The sequence below is a fragment of the Seriola dumerili genome, unplaced genomic scaffold (assembly GCF_002260705.1).
Source record: "Seriola dumerili isolate Sdu_G_001 unplaced genomic scaffold, Sdu_1.0 BDQW01000331.1, whole genome shotgun sequence".
Taxonomy (NCBI): Eukaryota; Metazoa; Chordata; class Actinopteri; order Carangiformes; family Carangidae; genus Seriola; species Seriola dumerili.
The window spans coordinates 1,104,479-1,119,869 of record NW_019174586.1 but is presented as its reverse complement, the minus strand read 5'-3'; the positions used below and the strand labels follow the sequence as shown (position 1 = coordinate 1,119,869).

The window sequence follows — 15,391 nt, the reverse complement described above, 5'->3', positions numbered from 1 at the left end:
CTTTGAAAAACACTGACTTCATACATACGCTCACGTTTGAAACCTTCTCCGATGTACTACATACACCTAACCCCATCTTCTCGTTTGTCTTTACGTAGCTAACGTTTCACAGTAATCATTTATCTTTGAACACAAATTATAGACGAGGTTATCTAGAAATGCATGTTTATTGTCGTTGTCTTTCCAAGATACTGTAAATGCTTTACAAATGCAAATCAAAGGTCTGTACCTTTGACCCGATTTCAAGTATTTAATTACAGAAAATGATATGTTACTCTAAACCTAGCATTACATTTAGGGAGATAACAAACCACTCGCACACATCATATAAATGTGCCAAAAAAGGAGGTATGATGTGTAAAAATATATTCCAAAAATACTGTATGTTGAAAAGTTCAAATTTGGCCCAGCTGGTGTAATAGTAGTAAATGTACTTACAGGACAAAATTAAAGTACAAAAGTACATTCATACTAGTAACAGAAACTGTATATGCCATTCAACAGTTTTTGTATTAACAATAAATAAATGAATCAATCAAAAGACCACAAGATACAAAATATTTTTTGTTATCCAGTTACAGTTCTCACTATTTAAAACTAAAGAATATAAAAAACAATCACACTTTATCTTCTTCTGTGGCGTACTCTTTGCTTTGGGGAGAGAAGGTTTTCACTTCCGATGTCTATGTTGCCATGAGGATACAAATCCCCACGTTTTATCCCCCGTCTCTTCTTCCACCTCTCCGCCTCTTTGCTCTTCCTACTCTTTCTGCCACCTGTCTCCTCCCTCTTCCTCTTCTGTGGTGGGGGTGCGGACTGCCGGTGACCATGGAGGGGAGACTTGAAGGGGTCTGAGTGGCATGCTTCGTCATCAGAGTTACGCCAGGACCTCTCCAGTAGTCCTCCTTCTCGTCTGGATTGAGCCCCTCTCCTTAGTCTCTTCATCTCCTGTCTCTCTCTACGCCTCTCTGGCCATGTCTTCCTCCTGCCAGCTCGCCTACAGGTCTCCTGCTTTGTTCTGCTCCTCCCCTTGATCGGCTGATTCTCCTCACCACTCTCCCCTGTTGGTTCAGACAAGTGATGCTGGTCGGAAGTACCCATGGATCCAGCACTCACAAGCTCTGAAAACACACATAATTTGATAATTTGATAATCAGTGTGAGCCTGTATAGAGGTAGTTGTTTGTGTTGAGGCTGCTCTAATCATATTTTTATATTAACGATGGGTCAAATGTAAAGTGAGAGGGGCTGCTCACTGAGATAAACCCACTTACAATTATCAACTATCTCTGCAGCTCCCCTACAGAAATTATTGTGTTGGTTTCATGGTCCCCAACTTCACTGTTTTGATTCACATTCACCACCCTCACCAACCCTGTTTTCAACCAGCAGGCTGATAAACCCACCTGCTCAGCACCAAACGGCAGACAGACAAAATCAGTGACCAGCTGGTGAACATAATGGTACATTTAGCAGCTAAAGAGCCAAACATTTCCCTCAAGAATTGTTGGAGATCAAAAAACAGCTAAAAAGAGACTGGATGTTGGTTTACATTCGTTGAATGGCCAAAAACATGACTCCAAATCAATGCTAATATTGCTCTGCTTACATCAGTTGAATTTAAATAGGTAACCAGTTGGTAACACACTCACTGTAACAGATGATAACATGTCAATGTTGTGTTTACAACGTGTTCTGCTAAAGTGGCAGAAAATAATAACCATATTACTGCTTTAAATAGTAATTTAACACCCCCTAAAATATATCGTTTTTGTTGATCTCCAGTGTTTTAACTTCTCAACTTGCTGCGGTGATGTCCAGGACATTGTGAAATCAATGTTGGGTGGGGTTACAGGTTCAAGAAAGCAGAGGTGAAAAAGGTTTGACACTTTGAACCACAGATGACAGTAAATCACTATTTTCAAACCTGTTGTTAAATTACTTTTAAAACCAATTTCAGAACTAGTAGAACAGTTTAAATCTTGCCCAACATGAGTAATAAAGATGAGATGACTGGTCACCTTACCATCCTGCTCTTAGCACTGCACACTGGGACATAGCTGGATGTCACACACTCACCATAGAGGGTCATAATAATTACCATAATTACAGTAATTATCACTAAGAAAAGAAGAAAAAGTCCCTTCATCTGCTAAAAAAAAGAGCTTGTTTTTTGGTTATGAAGGAGTTCATTTGAAACAACAGCCAAACCATGTAAAATGCTAACAGTGAATAAACTAATAGAGGCTGCAAAGCTCCATCAACACAATTTTTTTTATGGTAATACTGAAATAGTTTTTATATCACTTACTCAGATTATTTCTGTTTCATTGCATGTCCATTAATTGTATTGTCAAAGTATAGCAATTTTTTTTCCAATAAGAAACCCCATCCCCTTCAAAAACATCAATAAAGATCACATAACATCATTGTATATATAATAAATGTTTTGTCACCTTTGGCTTTTCCCTGCATCCCGGTACGACATTGGAGGATGTCATCAATGGTGTCATAGTGGCAAACGTAAGGCAGTGAAGGAAAAGTCCGACTGACCATCCTCCTTTTAGTGCATTCCTGGTGTGAACAGAGAGAGAGACTCAAAGGTAAGGAATAAGAGAAAAGTTGAAAGACGGATGCAGGATGGTGGAGAAAAAAAAACAAAGTAATTGAGGGAGAGAGAAGAGAGAGTAGATGCAATTGAAAGTGAGGAAGAAAATAGTATCAAAGAAGCACAGATAAAGTGAAGTCCAATCCAAAACAGAGAATATGTTGGACAGAGGTATAAAGAGGGGAGGAGAATGGCAGACAGAGACATGACAGTGTAAAGAAAAAGACAGAAAAGACATGGAAAACAGAAGCCAAGACGGCAAGTAGAGACAGTAAAAGTAAGGGAAGGATTCCTTTTCGTCACGAAAAAAAAAAACATTGAGAGACTTCAGCTCATTCAAAACCCTGCAGCTCAGCTATTAACCAGAACCAAGAGGAGAGAGTCCATTAGTCCAGTTTTAGCTGCCCTGCACTGGCCTCTGTTACATTTAGAATTGATTTTACTCTTATCCTTATATACAAAGGCCTTCATGGGCGAGGACCAAACTACTTTGCAATCTCCCTGATAAATATATACCTCCAAGTACACTGCGATCATCTACTGCTGGTTTATTGAAGGTTCCCAGCAACAGCCACAGAAAAATCGGGCAACCGGTCTTTGTCAATTACGACCCAAAGCTATGGAACACACTATATGTAGATATCAGAGCAGCCTGTTCGCGAAGTATTTTTAAAGGAAAGCTAAAAACGTATCTCTCCACTTCGGCCTTTAACGACCTCACCACGACCCCCCACAGCACCACAGGAGAGGGCAGTTATTTCTGGGGCACCTTCGCATTGTGCCAAGCAGAGATAAAACCCACAGTGAGATTGCACCGGTAAGGAAAATGTTCTGGGGCAGCAGAAAGAGGCTGACCCCGGTGTAATCAAAAGCTGTGGTGCATTTGTGTCCATTGGGAAAGGAGGTTCTGTAGCGCCGTTTTCCTCCGTGCCGAGGTGCCATTTAATAGAAGAGTGTACAAAGAAAAGTTTTTCTTAGAAAATAATTTCGTCCTATAGAAAAAGTTTTAATTGATTTTATGCATTCTGTGTAACCTCTTTTTTAACTTTATTTATTTCTATTTTTTATTTCTGTTATTATTTTATTATTTTTCCATCTCATTTTACATTAATGTTTTTGACATGTCTTTATGTTCATTTTATGTCTTCTCATGTGAAATACTTGTTGCATGTAATTTCTTTGTTGTAAAGCATTTGCGGCTGCATTTCTTCTTATCTTTCTTCTTATTATTATTATCATTATTTAATTCACCACTTACATAGCCATAATGTCCCCTCTTAGAGCAGTTGTAACAATGAGCGAGGCATCTCTTATGTTTGAACCTGCGGATGGTCCGTGGCCTGAGGGGAACCTCTAACCGAATCTGGAAAAAAAAATGAACACATTTGAACATGGACAAAGGACATTAGTCACCATGGAAATATGTTTTAAGGATTTCATTTTCTAGTTTTACGCAAAAACACTAAAAACTCATATTAATAGTGTTTCTACAGTGTGTCAGAAAGACCTTTTATTGTTTAGAAGCTTGATTATTAAAGGGGGTGAGATAAGAAAGTGCAGTAAAGTCAAATCTTGAACTCACCGTCAAGTGGTATTGTCTCCATGTATCAGGACAGGCCTGAGAAAAACCCAGGAAAAAGCTGAGTTTAACTGCTCTGAGGATGAGGAACTGTTTGCTGAGATCAAACAACACTTTATAAATGGGACCCACACAAGCCTGAGGCTAAAAAAAATTGTCAACACACAACTGACAAATGCTTTCAAAGTTTCCTTCAACACAGCAACACAAACACTCAAAGGGGCCAGACCTGGGGATTAACGGACAAACTCACATCAGAGAGGTGTCCTGTCATCCCACAACGTTGGCAGTGTTGGTTCCATACTGGGGGCTTTTCACACAGTCTGAGACCATGTGCAGGCAGCCCACAGCTGGGGCAGGGGCGGCTTGGACATATCTTCTGGATGTGCCCCTTGACCCCACAAAGGACGCAGGTGGGACATTTCTGCAGACACAGAGACAAAAAAAAGTTTTTTACAAGGGTTTTAAGATGGATGTTATGATATTCAATTGTCAATCAACCTCTACAGGGGACCATGGGATTACAACACTGAAGTCTTTACACATCTTGTGACAGCCTCTAAAGAAAGACTGAGGAAGAAGGCAAGAGGTGAAGTGCAGTTTTACTGACTGTATCACATCAGCAAGGTTCTCCAGCAACACTGAACAGCCGCCATTGCACATCACAATTACACACAGCTGGATATTTACAGTGCCAATACTACTAAGGGTATCACACATATCTGTAAACCATCATTGCAGTGATATCTCAATCAAAATTACTAAACCTCACAAACATAATCAGTGATTAATTTTAGCACTGCTGTGGATAAAATCAAAAGGTCAGTGACGGGGAAATAAAGGCTCAAATGACTAAAACTTACAGGTTACTGTGTAGATTTAGATTTAGAAAATAATATGATAATCACCATAACACATCTACACAATGTTTTACTGCAACATTAATCCTGAAGTCTCAGCAGCTGAGTAGGTATGTCAAGCCAACAACTGTCAAACTCCTGCAATAGTTATTTGATATGCTCACTACCTACTTACTGACAGTTCCTTTACCTTATGGTAGTAGCAGCTTTTGGCGAGGTGTCCCGTCCTGTTGCAGATTTGACAGATCAGAGAACGACCAGGCCCAAAATAGCGGCTGGACAGAGACTGATCAGCGCCACCCTAGATTATATGAGAAGACAAAGAAATGAGGGTCAGTATATTAAAAAAATCCAATTATGTAAACTAATTCTACAGAGTTTATACTGGAATATTAGATTAAAGCCAACCATAAATACAAAAGCAATTTTCTTTCTGTCTCTTACCACAGTTTTCTGAATCCATACTTTAAATTTTATTACTCACTGCTTATCTTCTACAATAAATGTCCTGCAATGTAAATAGTAGTTTTTGTTTCAATATTGTAGTAAAAGGCGTAGGCATGTATTTGTAAAATGTGTTTTTGTATTCATACATATACATAAACACACATGATGAAATTTGAAAATCTAAATAAAGAGTAGGAAAAAATACTGACTGCTAGTCAACAGCTACATAAAGTGCCAGAGGTCTGTATAATGATAATAGATACATTTCCCTGAATAAAGGAGCTCTGCCGTTGTATTCCTTAAAACTGATTAGATACCAAAACTTACCTTGTCTTTTTCTGATACAGCCCAAGTATCTTTAACTGACTTAAAATTTGGATCTGTGATGGGGAGATTGACAATGGAGAACATTAACTTATGCAGATACAAATGTCTACAATGCCATAAGCCATAACTGACTGGTTTTCCCACAGGATACTTCTTGAACTGCAACACACTTTTCCAAAAACAGACTTCACCTAAAAATGGACAGATTGGGAGTTTTACCGAGCCTAATAAACGTAGTCTTTCCCAGGTCTTCTGTCTTGTAAAAGCTGAATCTCTCAGGGCTTAAAAACTTGATGAAAACCACCCTCCTAAAGTAACTATCACTTATGTGTGAGGAAAACCCTAAAATCTCTCTGCTCCAGTGGAGCTGCTGGCTGGCAAAACATGATGAAGTGTCTGTGCAGGGCAGCTCCCTGGTATAAATATGAGTATCTTCATGAGGCAGAGCATTTCTGAAAAACAGAGCGCATGCAGAGCAAACTGTCTCTGTACATGTTTAAAAATAAATTGCACCCCCACAGATTTAAATAAATCTCTGTTATTCAACACACAGGATAACTGTTTAAGCTTATAACTCTGCTACACTATCTATGAAATATTACTGCCCATGGAGTTATCCATTATGCTGAAAAGGAAGTCTGTTTTTTTCTCGATAGAAAAATTGATTCTAATAGTTGTCCAGATACTTTGATAAAAACTTTACTTCAACCAAAAGTCCCTGAGTGGCAACAGCAGTGTGGCCTGTTTTGTTTGTAAGCATATTAATCATAGTATGTACCTAATCACCTTATATCTTTGCTAAGAGGAAATATGGGTGTTCATAGGTTTACTGCAGCAGTAACATAATTTCAGAGAACAAGGGTGCAATTCAAAGATGTTTTATAACAATAATATCACAAATATAAAAATAATTTCCCCCAACCAAATTCAGAGGCAAAGCCACACATTGTAGCCAATACACTGTAACTCTAACATACACTGGCTGAGCCAGATTACAAGTTAGAGACAGGTTTTCGTGCCTGATTCTTGTTTAATTATTTTTCTTATCATTGCATGGCAAAAGATAATCCTTCAGCCCATGTAGCTGGGCACTTTTGGACATATCTCCTTGAACTTCACTCAGTTTCACTTGTTTTTCCTTCAGAAGCCCACAGTGCAAATTTAACCACCAAAACTATTTTGTGGCTCTAACAGTAGGAATATCCAAACAGGATGACAGACAGCAACACAATATCAACCTTCATCTCCAGATTCATCCTCAGAGCTGCTCCAGTGGCCAAGGTTGAGCTGGATGCTTGAGTCTCCCACCTGCTCCTCTCCTCCCAGGATCATCCATTCCTCGACGGGCTGCTCACTGTCCTCCTCCTCCTCCTCCTCCTCCTCCTGTAAGGCAGTACTGGAAGCTGGACTGGGGCAGCTGCTCTCCACCGGAGCCCGTCCAGAGGTGAATGCCAAGAGAAGTGGAGGAGAGCCTTCCCTGCTGAGCCATTTACAGCTGCTCTGATGTTTCCGGTCACTTAACTCGATCACTCCTTCACCATCTGAACTATTGGTGTCCACAATAAAGACTGCCTCCTCGCTGTCATCATCCTCTTCCTTTACCTTAGTGTAGTTCATAGTAAAACCTGACACAAACTGCGGCTGAACAGCGCCACACAACGACGGCTCGATGCAATGCTATCAAACAGCAGTTCTCAATTATTACAACTAACTCAGAAAATAGTCCGAAATAAAGCCTCCCGTTTCTTTTTTAATTCTATAATTTGGATGTAAACACACAAAATGTCCACACACGTAGGTTAACGTTAGGCTAACCAGCTCTATGCTAACAGTATCAGTTCCGTAGTAACAGAAGGTATTAATGGAGCTGAATTAGCAAACACAACTAAGTCAAAAAAAAGTATATAACGGCCTTTTTCGGAAGCTTACCGTTTTTAGTTCACAATATCTCGGTAAAACCCCATTACTAATTGTTTCCCTCCATACTACTGAAGGGATTGTTGCTTCCATGCTTGTGTAGCCGGCGTTTCCGGGAAAATGTTGGACAACCAAAACTAAACCCAGAGTTAAAAAAAAACAAAAAAATCACGGAGTTTGGCTGCTAGTGCCGTTCCCTGTGTGTAAATAGAGTAATATAGCCGTCATGAAGTAATGTTTAAGGATTGACTTAATAACAGAAACATTATAAGCGGTGGATTTCAAAAAATATTCCCATAGCAACGACTTTAAATCACTCTACAAAGGAATTTGGGGAGCTGGTACAGCACCATTTATAAAAGGTGTATATGTTGTAGTTAATTATTGATTGCTTTATTAATATTTATTAAATCATTTACTCATGCTTCATAGATCAGTTAAAAGTCATTAATAGGAGCAATTTTTGGGTTGCTCCTGCAGGACACTTTGCTTATTCGTAGTTTGACAAGCTGTTGATCTGCATGTAAAATTTAAAATAATACAAATGTACAAAGAACCGTAGTTAATGTTAAGTGTTGATGGTAAGAGCTTTAAAATGCACAGTAGGTGTTTAAGAAAACAGCCATGGTGTCAGATGAAAACTGCTGAGACTCCATGATTATTTTTTTCCACCGTGCCTTTGGATCCTATACAGATAGATCACATAGCCTAAGACTCTTTGAATGTCTAAATGAATGTCTTTTAAGTGATTATTGTTACAACCTCATTTGTTACGACTATGCTGAAGAAAGCAAGGACATTATAACATTTTCTGTATTGATGGTACAGTAGCAAAGGGAGAAATTTCTAAAAAGGAAAGTCAAAGGACAAAGCTTTAATAATTGGATTTTTATTTTAGACGTCTTAGAAGTCTTTGTATTTCTTCTTTTCCTCCTCTAAGGGCCGAGGTAACAGAGAAGAAATGAAACTAAATTAAATTTGCTTCATTAGACAGAGTTTGTCTCCGTTGTAATACTGATAGAAATATGAAAATCAATATGTAAAGAAGGGACAGTTATGGGAATGGCGCACTGACCAGTTATACATCCACTGGACCTGCCAGCAAGTGTAAATAGACTCTGTGATGCAATGGTAGTGAGTCTGACTCCAAATCAGAAGGTTGTGTGTTTAAATCACATCAGAGTCAATATATGTGCTTTAAGCTGGACAGCAAACTCCAGTCTTTCAACTATTGCCCTTCTTACTGTTCTAAACAACTGTACATGTAGTATAAGACTTATGATAATGGTTATATATATACAGTACTGAATCTGAGAAATGAAATTCAACCATTTAGTTCTCAAGAGCCTGACAAGGCCAATGTGTAGCGATAACACGAGATTTAGAATACATTTTGGTAAATGTTTGCTCTGAGCTGATTGGTGGACGTATACTATTGTGTATCCAGACTCTCTGGCACAACGGTAGCGCGTCTGACTCTAGATCAACAGGTTGCATATTCAAATACTACTAGTGTCAACAAATGGAAACTTCTCTAATCAAGACAGCAACTTGTGATTTTTAATTATTGGCTTTCTTACTGTTCTAAACAACTGTACATGTAGTCGATTTAGGATGCAATGGTTATTGTAGATACAACGGATATTGTAGCCACCCTGCATAACTTTGAAAATCTCGGAATTGCTCTGCTGCTCAGACGAGTAGCATTTACATTGGTGTATGAAAACCACACAAATGATTTAATGCGATACATAAAGATTTTTTGGTAAATGTTAGCTATGAGCTGATTATTGGATATATGAAATTCAATCATTCAGACTCTGTGGCGCAACGGTAGCGCGTCTGACTCCAGATCAGAAGGTTGCGTGTTCAAATCACGTCAGGGTCACTTATTGCGTTTGGTCATGAGCTGCATACTCAGTATGTTCCAGCCATAATATTGTGCATTTAATATCCACACAGCCTAGTTATTGGATAATATAAGTAGAGTACGTCGTATTTTCATATTTTCATATACATATTTCTCTAGAGGCTGCTATTTGGTTCAGGGCCAAAGCTGGATTTGCAATAGTGTTAAGGTGTGAGCTGATTCATGGACCTGTCAAAGGAACTTTATCTGAGTACAAAACTATATTTTTTAATCAAAATGTTGTCACTCTGTTGTTTCAGTAAAGACTCGGTGTGCCCTGCATCAAGTGTCTTCCTAAAACATGGGTGTATGTTTCTATTCAGTAATAATGCAGTTATAAATGTTAGTAAACTATTCATAAGTACTTAGGGTTTTGCCCTTTCTGAGTCATCGCGTCTGCAGTTGTAAATGTTAGTATGGCATTACTAAAGGGTAGGCTAATGGTTTCTCAATTTATGTTGAGCCATTAGTAAAAACTGGTCCGTCACCTGCAATTAAATGTTAATAAATCATTAATAAAGGGACCTTACATGGCGGGTTTTTATGGGCTAATCCCAGCATTTTTTAAACATACTGAAATCACAATATCACATGCTTCCTAACCGCTAAAAGCAAAAGGAAAACTGGTTGCGTGTACCAGTGCCATGAGTGTCCAATCAAACCAGGCTCGTGCAGCTGTCCACTGCTCAGGTGCTGAGAGCGGCAGTGAGGCTGTCCGTCCTGTCACTCAGCATCACAGACTCACGGGACAGAATCTGAGCAGTGCTCTCTGTGTCAAATCCTCTTCTTCTCGGTTTTACGTTTGAATGAAAATGTTTCTTCCTCCAAAACAACTACACTCGGTAGAAACCAACGACTAAAGTTCAGGAGGACTGCAGACTTTTTAGAGACATAAATGTGTGATGGAAGTAGGTCTACGCTTTGGACAGGTGCCGCTCGCCGTGAAGCACAGTAAGTAACGACGTTTCTTATTTTGTAGCCTACACCTTTTTGTTACTTATTATAACTGACTAATGTTGAGGGCACGGGTGTCCATGCAGTTACTTACAATTGAATGTGAATGCTGGTGTAGCAAAAACTCCGCTCCCCTCCGTTGCTCAGGGAACGGCGGGGTGAACCAGCTCGGCGGAGTCTTCGTTAACGGGCGCCCGTTACCGCACGTGGTGAGACAGCGGATTGTGGAGCTCGCGCAACTCGGCGTGCGTCCCTGTGAGATCTCCCGCCGCCTGCGCGTCAGTCACGGCTGTGTCAGCAAAATACTGGCCAGGTAAATTTATTTAGCTTATTTATTTATTTATTTATTTATTTATTCATTTATTTATTCATTCATTTATTCATTCATTCATTTCATAGACATTAATTATCTGTAACAAGTCAGGTTTTGGGGTGAAACATTTTGTTGCCTGCATGGCCTTTATTTGTACAGCACTGTACACTGACATAGTCACAAGTGTTACATTGTCCACACATGAAAACCAGCTACATCTTAAAATGTATAGGCCATTTTTAAATTCATATGACTATTTATAACTGCCCACTTCCATGAAAATGCATAAATGCCTAATATTTGACTGTGAAGGCTATGTTTAAATTATTTCCAATATTATTTGATAGGCTATATATTAGTGGCATGATGTCAGATGTTGGAAACTTTCCTTTAAGATTCTGGTCCTTGCTGACATGATTGCATCACATCATTTCTGCAGATTTGTCAGCTGCACATTCATGCTGCCAATCTCCCGTTGTACCACATCCCAAAGGTGTTCTACTGGATTCAGATCTGGTGACTGGGGATGACACTGAAGTAAACTGAACTCATTGTTACGTTCATGAAACCAGTTAGAGAAGACTTTTACTTTGCAACACCGTGAATTATAATGCTGGAAGTAGCCATTAGAGCATGGTAAACTGCGTCCATGAAGGGATGGTCAATACTCAGATAGTCTGTGGCATTCGAATAGGCTAATGATTTATTGACATTAAGGGGCCTTAAGTGCCATGAAAACATCCCCCACACCATTACGCCAGCAGCAGCAGCCTGGCCTGTTGGCACAAGGCAGGTTGGGTCATGGATTCATACTGTTGAAGCCAAATTCTGACCCTACCATCTGCAGCCTCATCAGCTATCCAGATTCATCAGACCAGGCTATGTTTTTCCAGTCTTCATCTATCCAGTTTTGGTGAGTCTGTGCCCACAGCTGCCTCAGATTGTGCAGTGTTGTGCATTCTGGGATGTTTTTCTGCTCACCACAGTTGTAAAGAGTGGTTATTACCATAGCCTGGCCATTCTCCTCTGACTTTACTCATTAACAAGGTGTTTCCATTTGCAGAACAGCTGCTCACTGGATGTTTCTTTGTTTTTCTCACCATTCTGAGTAAAAACTCTAGAGACTTGTGTGTGAAAATCCCGAGAGATCAGCAGTTTTAGAAATGCTCAGATTAGCTCATCTGGCACCAACAATCAGACCAAAGTCGTCTGCGGGATTTTATGCATTGCACTGCTGCAACATGATTGTTTGATTGGATAATTGCATGAAAAAGCAGGTGTACAGGTTTTCAGTGAGTGTATATAAATATATATCTCGTCATCCAAGGGTTTATTATTCATAATTTCTTTTTAATCTCAAGATTATGTGGTTTTCTTTGAATCTGCAGTAGATTGCTGTGCTTGTTTTCTCACTCTATTCCAACTTATATACTTTTCAGGTAAAATGTTAACCTCTCCTGACAGATGTCATTATTGTACATTCAGGTACAATGAGACAGGGAGCATCAGACCAGGAGTGATTGGAGGCTCTAAACCCAAAGTGGCCACTCCAAAAGTTGTGCAAAGGGTCTTGCATCTGAAACACACCAACCCCACCATGTTCGCCTGGGAGATCAGAGACAGGTTGATGCTTGAGCGGGTGTGTGACCATGACAGCGTGCCCAGCATCAGCTCCATCAACAGGTATAGAGGACCACATGTGTGTGTTTGTTTGACAACAGAGATCATTGAAATGAGTGTTGAGTGAGTTCCATCTGTCTTCACAGGATCATTAGAAGCAAAGTCCAGTCTGAGTCGTGTGAAGTTGGTAAGTTTTTCTTTGTCTTCTCTCTCTTGGTCTGTCCCCCTCTCTGACTCTAATGGTTCCTGATGCTGACCTCTGCCCTGCAGTATCATCAGCATCATCTGTTGCCATGGGAGCATCCCATTCCTCTGAGTCCACCTATTCCATCAGGGGGATTTTGGGAATCAGAAAATGTAGCAGCAAATATAAAACAGGTAATAAAATCTGTGAAGGTGGTCATCTTATGTGCATGTGTTTGAAAGTGTACGTATTGTATTTGAGTATATTTGACTCTGTTTGATAGGCCTTTCTCATGGAAGACATTTTGACATGCCACAAGGGGAAGCACTGGTTGAATAGAACAGAGCCACTGTTCATGTTAATAGTTGCACCTGTGTTTTTCCTATGACAAGTCAAAACGACTGCTGTGAAAAAGGCCTGCTAATTATTGAAACCATCACCCTCAGTGAAAATGTTTCCTTTGTGATGAAACAGATTTTTCCATTAACTTTAATACAGTTAAAAGTTTTCTCTTAATTGCCAACTACCAACACTTTACAGTACATGTGTGTATGTTTCTTCATAGTGTACTGTTTTGGAATTTGGGATACAATAAATTAATGCACTTTATTATATACTAACTGTGGCTACTGCCACTTGCAAAGTTGAAAAGAGAAATCCAATTTTTCTGATTTAATTACAAATAACAAAATAAATGATTAAACTTTATTTTGTTTTATTTTATTTTACAAGATATCTTTACATTTTAATTTGGTTATTTTTTTAATTTTCTATTTGCAGCTCCTCCTTTTTTGTTTTGTATACTTTATGCTTTATACTACTTCAACACTGAAAAATCAAGCAAATTTATTTTACTTGCTGCCTGAGTGAAATATAATTAATTCACATTTTCTTAGAGCAGGCATCCACGGTCCTAATGAAATATACTTTAAGACACTTTTCAGTAACTTCACAGGTTAGCTGTGATGCTTCTTCCTTCATTTAAAAAAGCCATTTAAGCCATTCATTTAGTCACACAATCTTTATTTCAGACAACCTATGGGTAAAGCCTGATGGAAGAGAGTTTCTGAAACAGGATCAAATTGTAAAAAAAAAAAAAAAAAAAAACTTTATCGACTGGCAACTTCTTTTCCTCTTTTTTATTAACCAAATGTAAGATTCCACACTGGATGAAACATCTCATGAAGATGGATTTACTTTCAGAGCAGACAAAGAGATTACAGTGCGGTCTCTGTGGTACCGGACCACAGGGACTCAGACTGATGAGTAAAGCCGGCGGTCTTGTGTTAATATGAGTCTGAATGAAACAACCTCTGCAGCAGGAGATCCACCTCATCACCCCAGGCGTCTGTCTTCTCAGCCAGCAGGCTCTCTGCTCCTCCCTGCCTCCCCCTCACCTCTGCCTCTCATTACAGGCCGTCTCACATCTCCACTCCTCCATCACTGAAGCCATTAGAGTAGGAGACCAAACAGATAAATACGCACAGTTACACTTGGGAATACACACACATGCATGTATTTTATCATTCTTCTAATTAGAACAAGTGAAGCTCACAGTTGGGGGGTGGGGGGTACAGAGGGAAATAAAAGTGAACATGGACTGAAGCTGTTTTGTTTTCCAGGCAGGGACGTCTCCTGCAGTGTGTACCACGATCAGCCATGTTCCTGTAATGACGCCTGGGGACGGTCTGACCCCCGCCTGACCTCTATCTCTAGTCTGACCTTTTACCCCATCCAGGCAGCTAATCATAATCCAGACCTGATAGGTCAGTCTGCATCAAAATATGAACATTTTTGTTCAGCTTTTATGTGTATTCTCAATGGCTTTTTTCTCTTGTTTAGGGTCCCCATGTCATTACAGCTGAAGGGGGCTCTAAAATACCCCAGAAGAAAGAATAGCATCCGTTTTTGAGCCAAAAACAATGTGATTTTACAACTGGATTGAATGAAATTTTATGTGTTACAAAATAGATGACATCAAGATAGAAACCTACAGCACAATTTTCAAGTATGTTCAAATAAAACTGAAATGACATGACTCATTTTTTATGTTTTATTTACATAATATGGGCTCAAAACATATGCTGTTATTTCAGAGGCTTCATGGAGCTTCATCAGTCCAACATATTAGCCCCCATCCATGGCACCTCTGTGGCCATTTTCTCCTCAGTCAGTGGTTAAGGTGGAGCATCATTAGGGGCCCTGTGATGGAGAACAGCGACTGTTTTTTCTCCTTAGTGTGCGTCTCCCTGGCCTCCCCTCCAGGATGAGGGATTAAAGGAGAAGATGGGAGCTGCCAGAGGGACCGGCAGGGTCAAATAACGCAGCTGAGACAGAAATCTGTGGCCAGCAGTGGGCATCAGTCTGCAGGAGGCGTGTAGAGAACAGGTGTTTTTACTGTGTATATCTACATACAAACACACATCCACAAACATGAATCTCACATCTTACATCTCTACATCTACAACTACTTGAGACTGTTAAGAATGAATACAATTTTGTGCCGTTTTCCAAACTTTTTATTCAAATAACTTTTCACATTATGAGCCATGGCTGAATATAACTCTCCCAAATGTCAAACTAATTGCATTTTATGTTTAAAGCCCAAAATCAGAGAGCTTTACAGTCTTTAAAACACAAGACACACTCTATACTCTCAAACATTGACAGGGAA

General features: G+C 39.5%; 2 protein-coding genes and 1 non-coding gene across 3 annotated transcripts; 2 read left to right on the top strand and 1 right to left on the bottom strand.

Moving 5' to 3' along the window:
- Nucleotides 1-174: 174 nt before the first annotated feature.
- LOC111232682 (zinc finger CCHC domain-containing protein 7-like) lies at nucleotides 175-7,829 on the bottom strand. Its single transcript, XM_022760308.1, has 8 exons — nucleotides 7,059-7,829; nucleotides 5,821-5,873; nucleotides 5,237-5,347; nucleotides 4,440-4,610; nucleotides 4,190-4,225; nucleotides 3,866-3,970; nucleotides 2,456-2,573; nucleotides 175-1,121 (listed from the first exon to the last, which is right to left on the bottom strand). Exons 1-8 carry the CDS (start codon nucleotides 7,435-7,437, stop codon nucleotides 625-627), a joined length of 1,470 nt encoding a protein of 489 aa, XP_022616029.1. The 5' UTR covers nucleotides 7,438-7,829; the 3' UTR covers nucleotides 175-624.
- A 1,724-nt stretch (nucleotides 7,830-9,553) lies between these two features.
- trnaw-cca lies at nucleotides 9,554-9,625 on the top strand. The gene has a single exon. It is a non-coding gene; the product is annotated as a tRNA-Trp (tRNA).
- Nucleotides 9,626-10,548: 923 nt separating this feature from the next.
- On the top strand, nucleotides 10,549-14,987 carry LOC111232557 (paired box protein Pax-5-like). Its single transcript, XM_022760132.1, has 6 exons — nucleotides 10,549-10,597; nucleotides 10,748-10,913; nucleotides 12,399-12,596; nucleotides 12,680-12,720; nucleotides 14,340-14,483; nucleotides 14,983-14,987. Exons 1-6 carry the CDS (start codon nucleotides 10,549-10,551, stop codon nucleotides 14,985-14,987), a joined length of 603 nt encoding a protein of 200 aa, XP_022615853.1.
- Nucleotides 14,988-15,391: the final 404 nt, after the last annotated feature.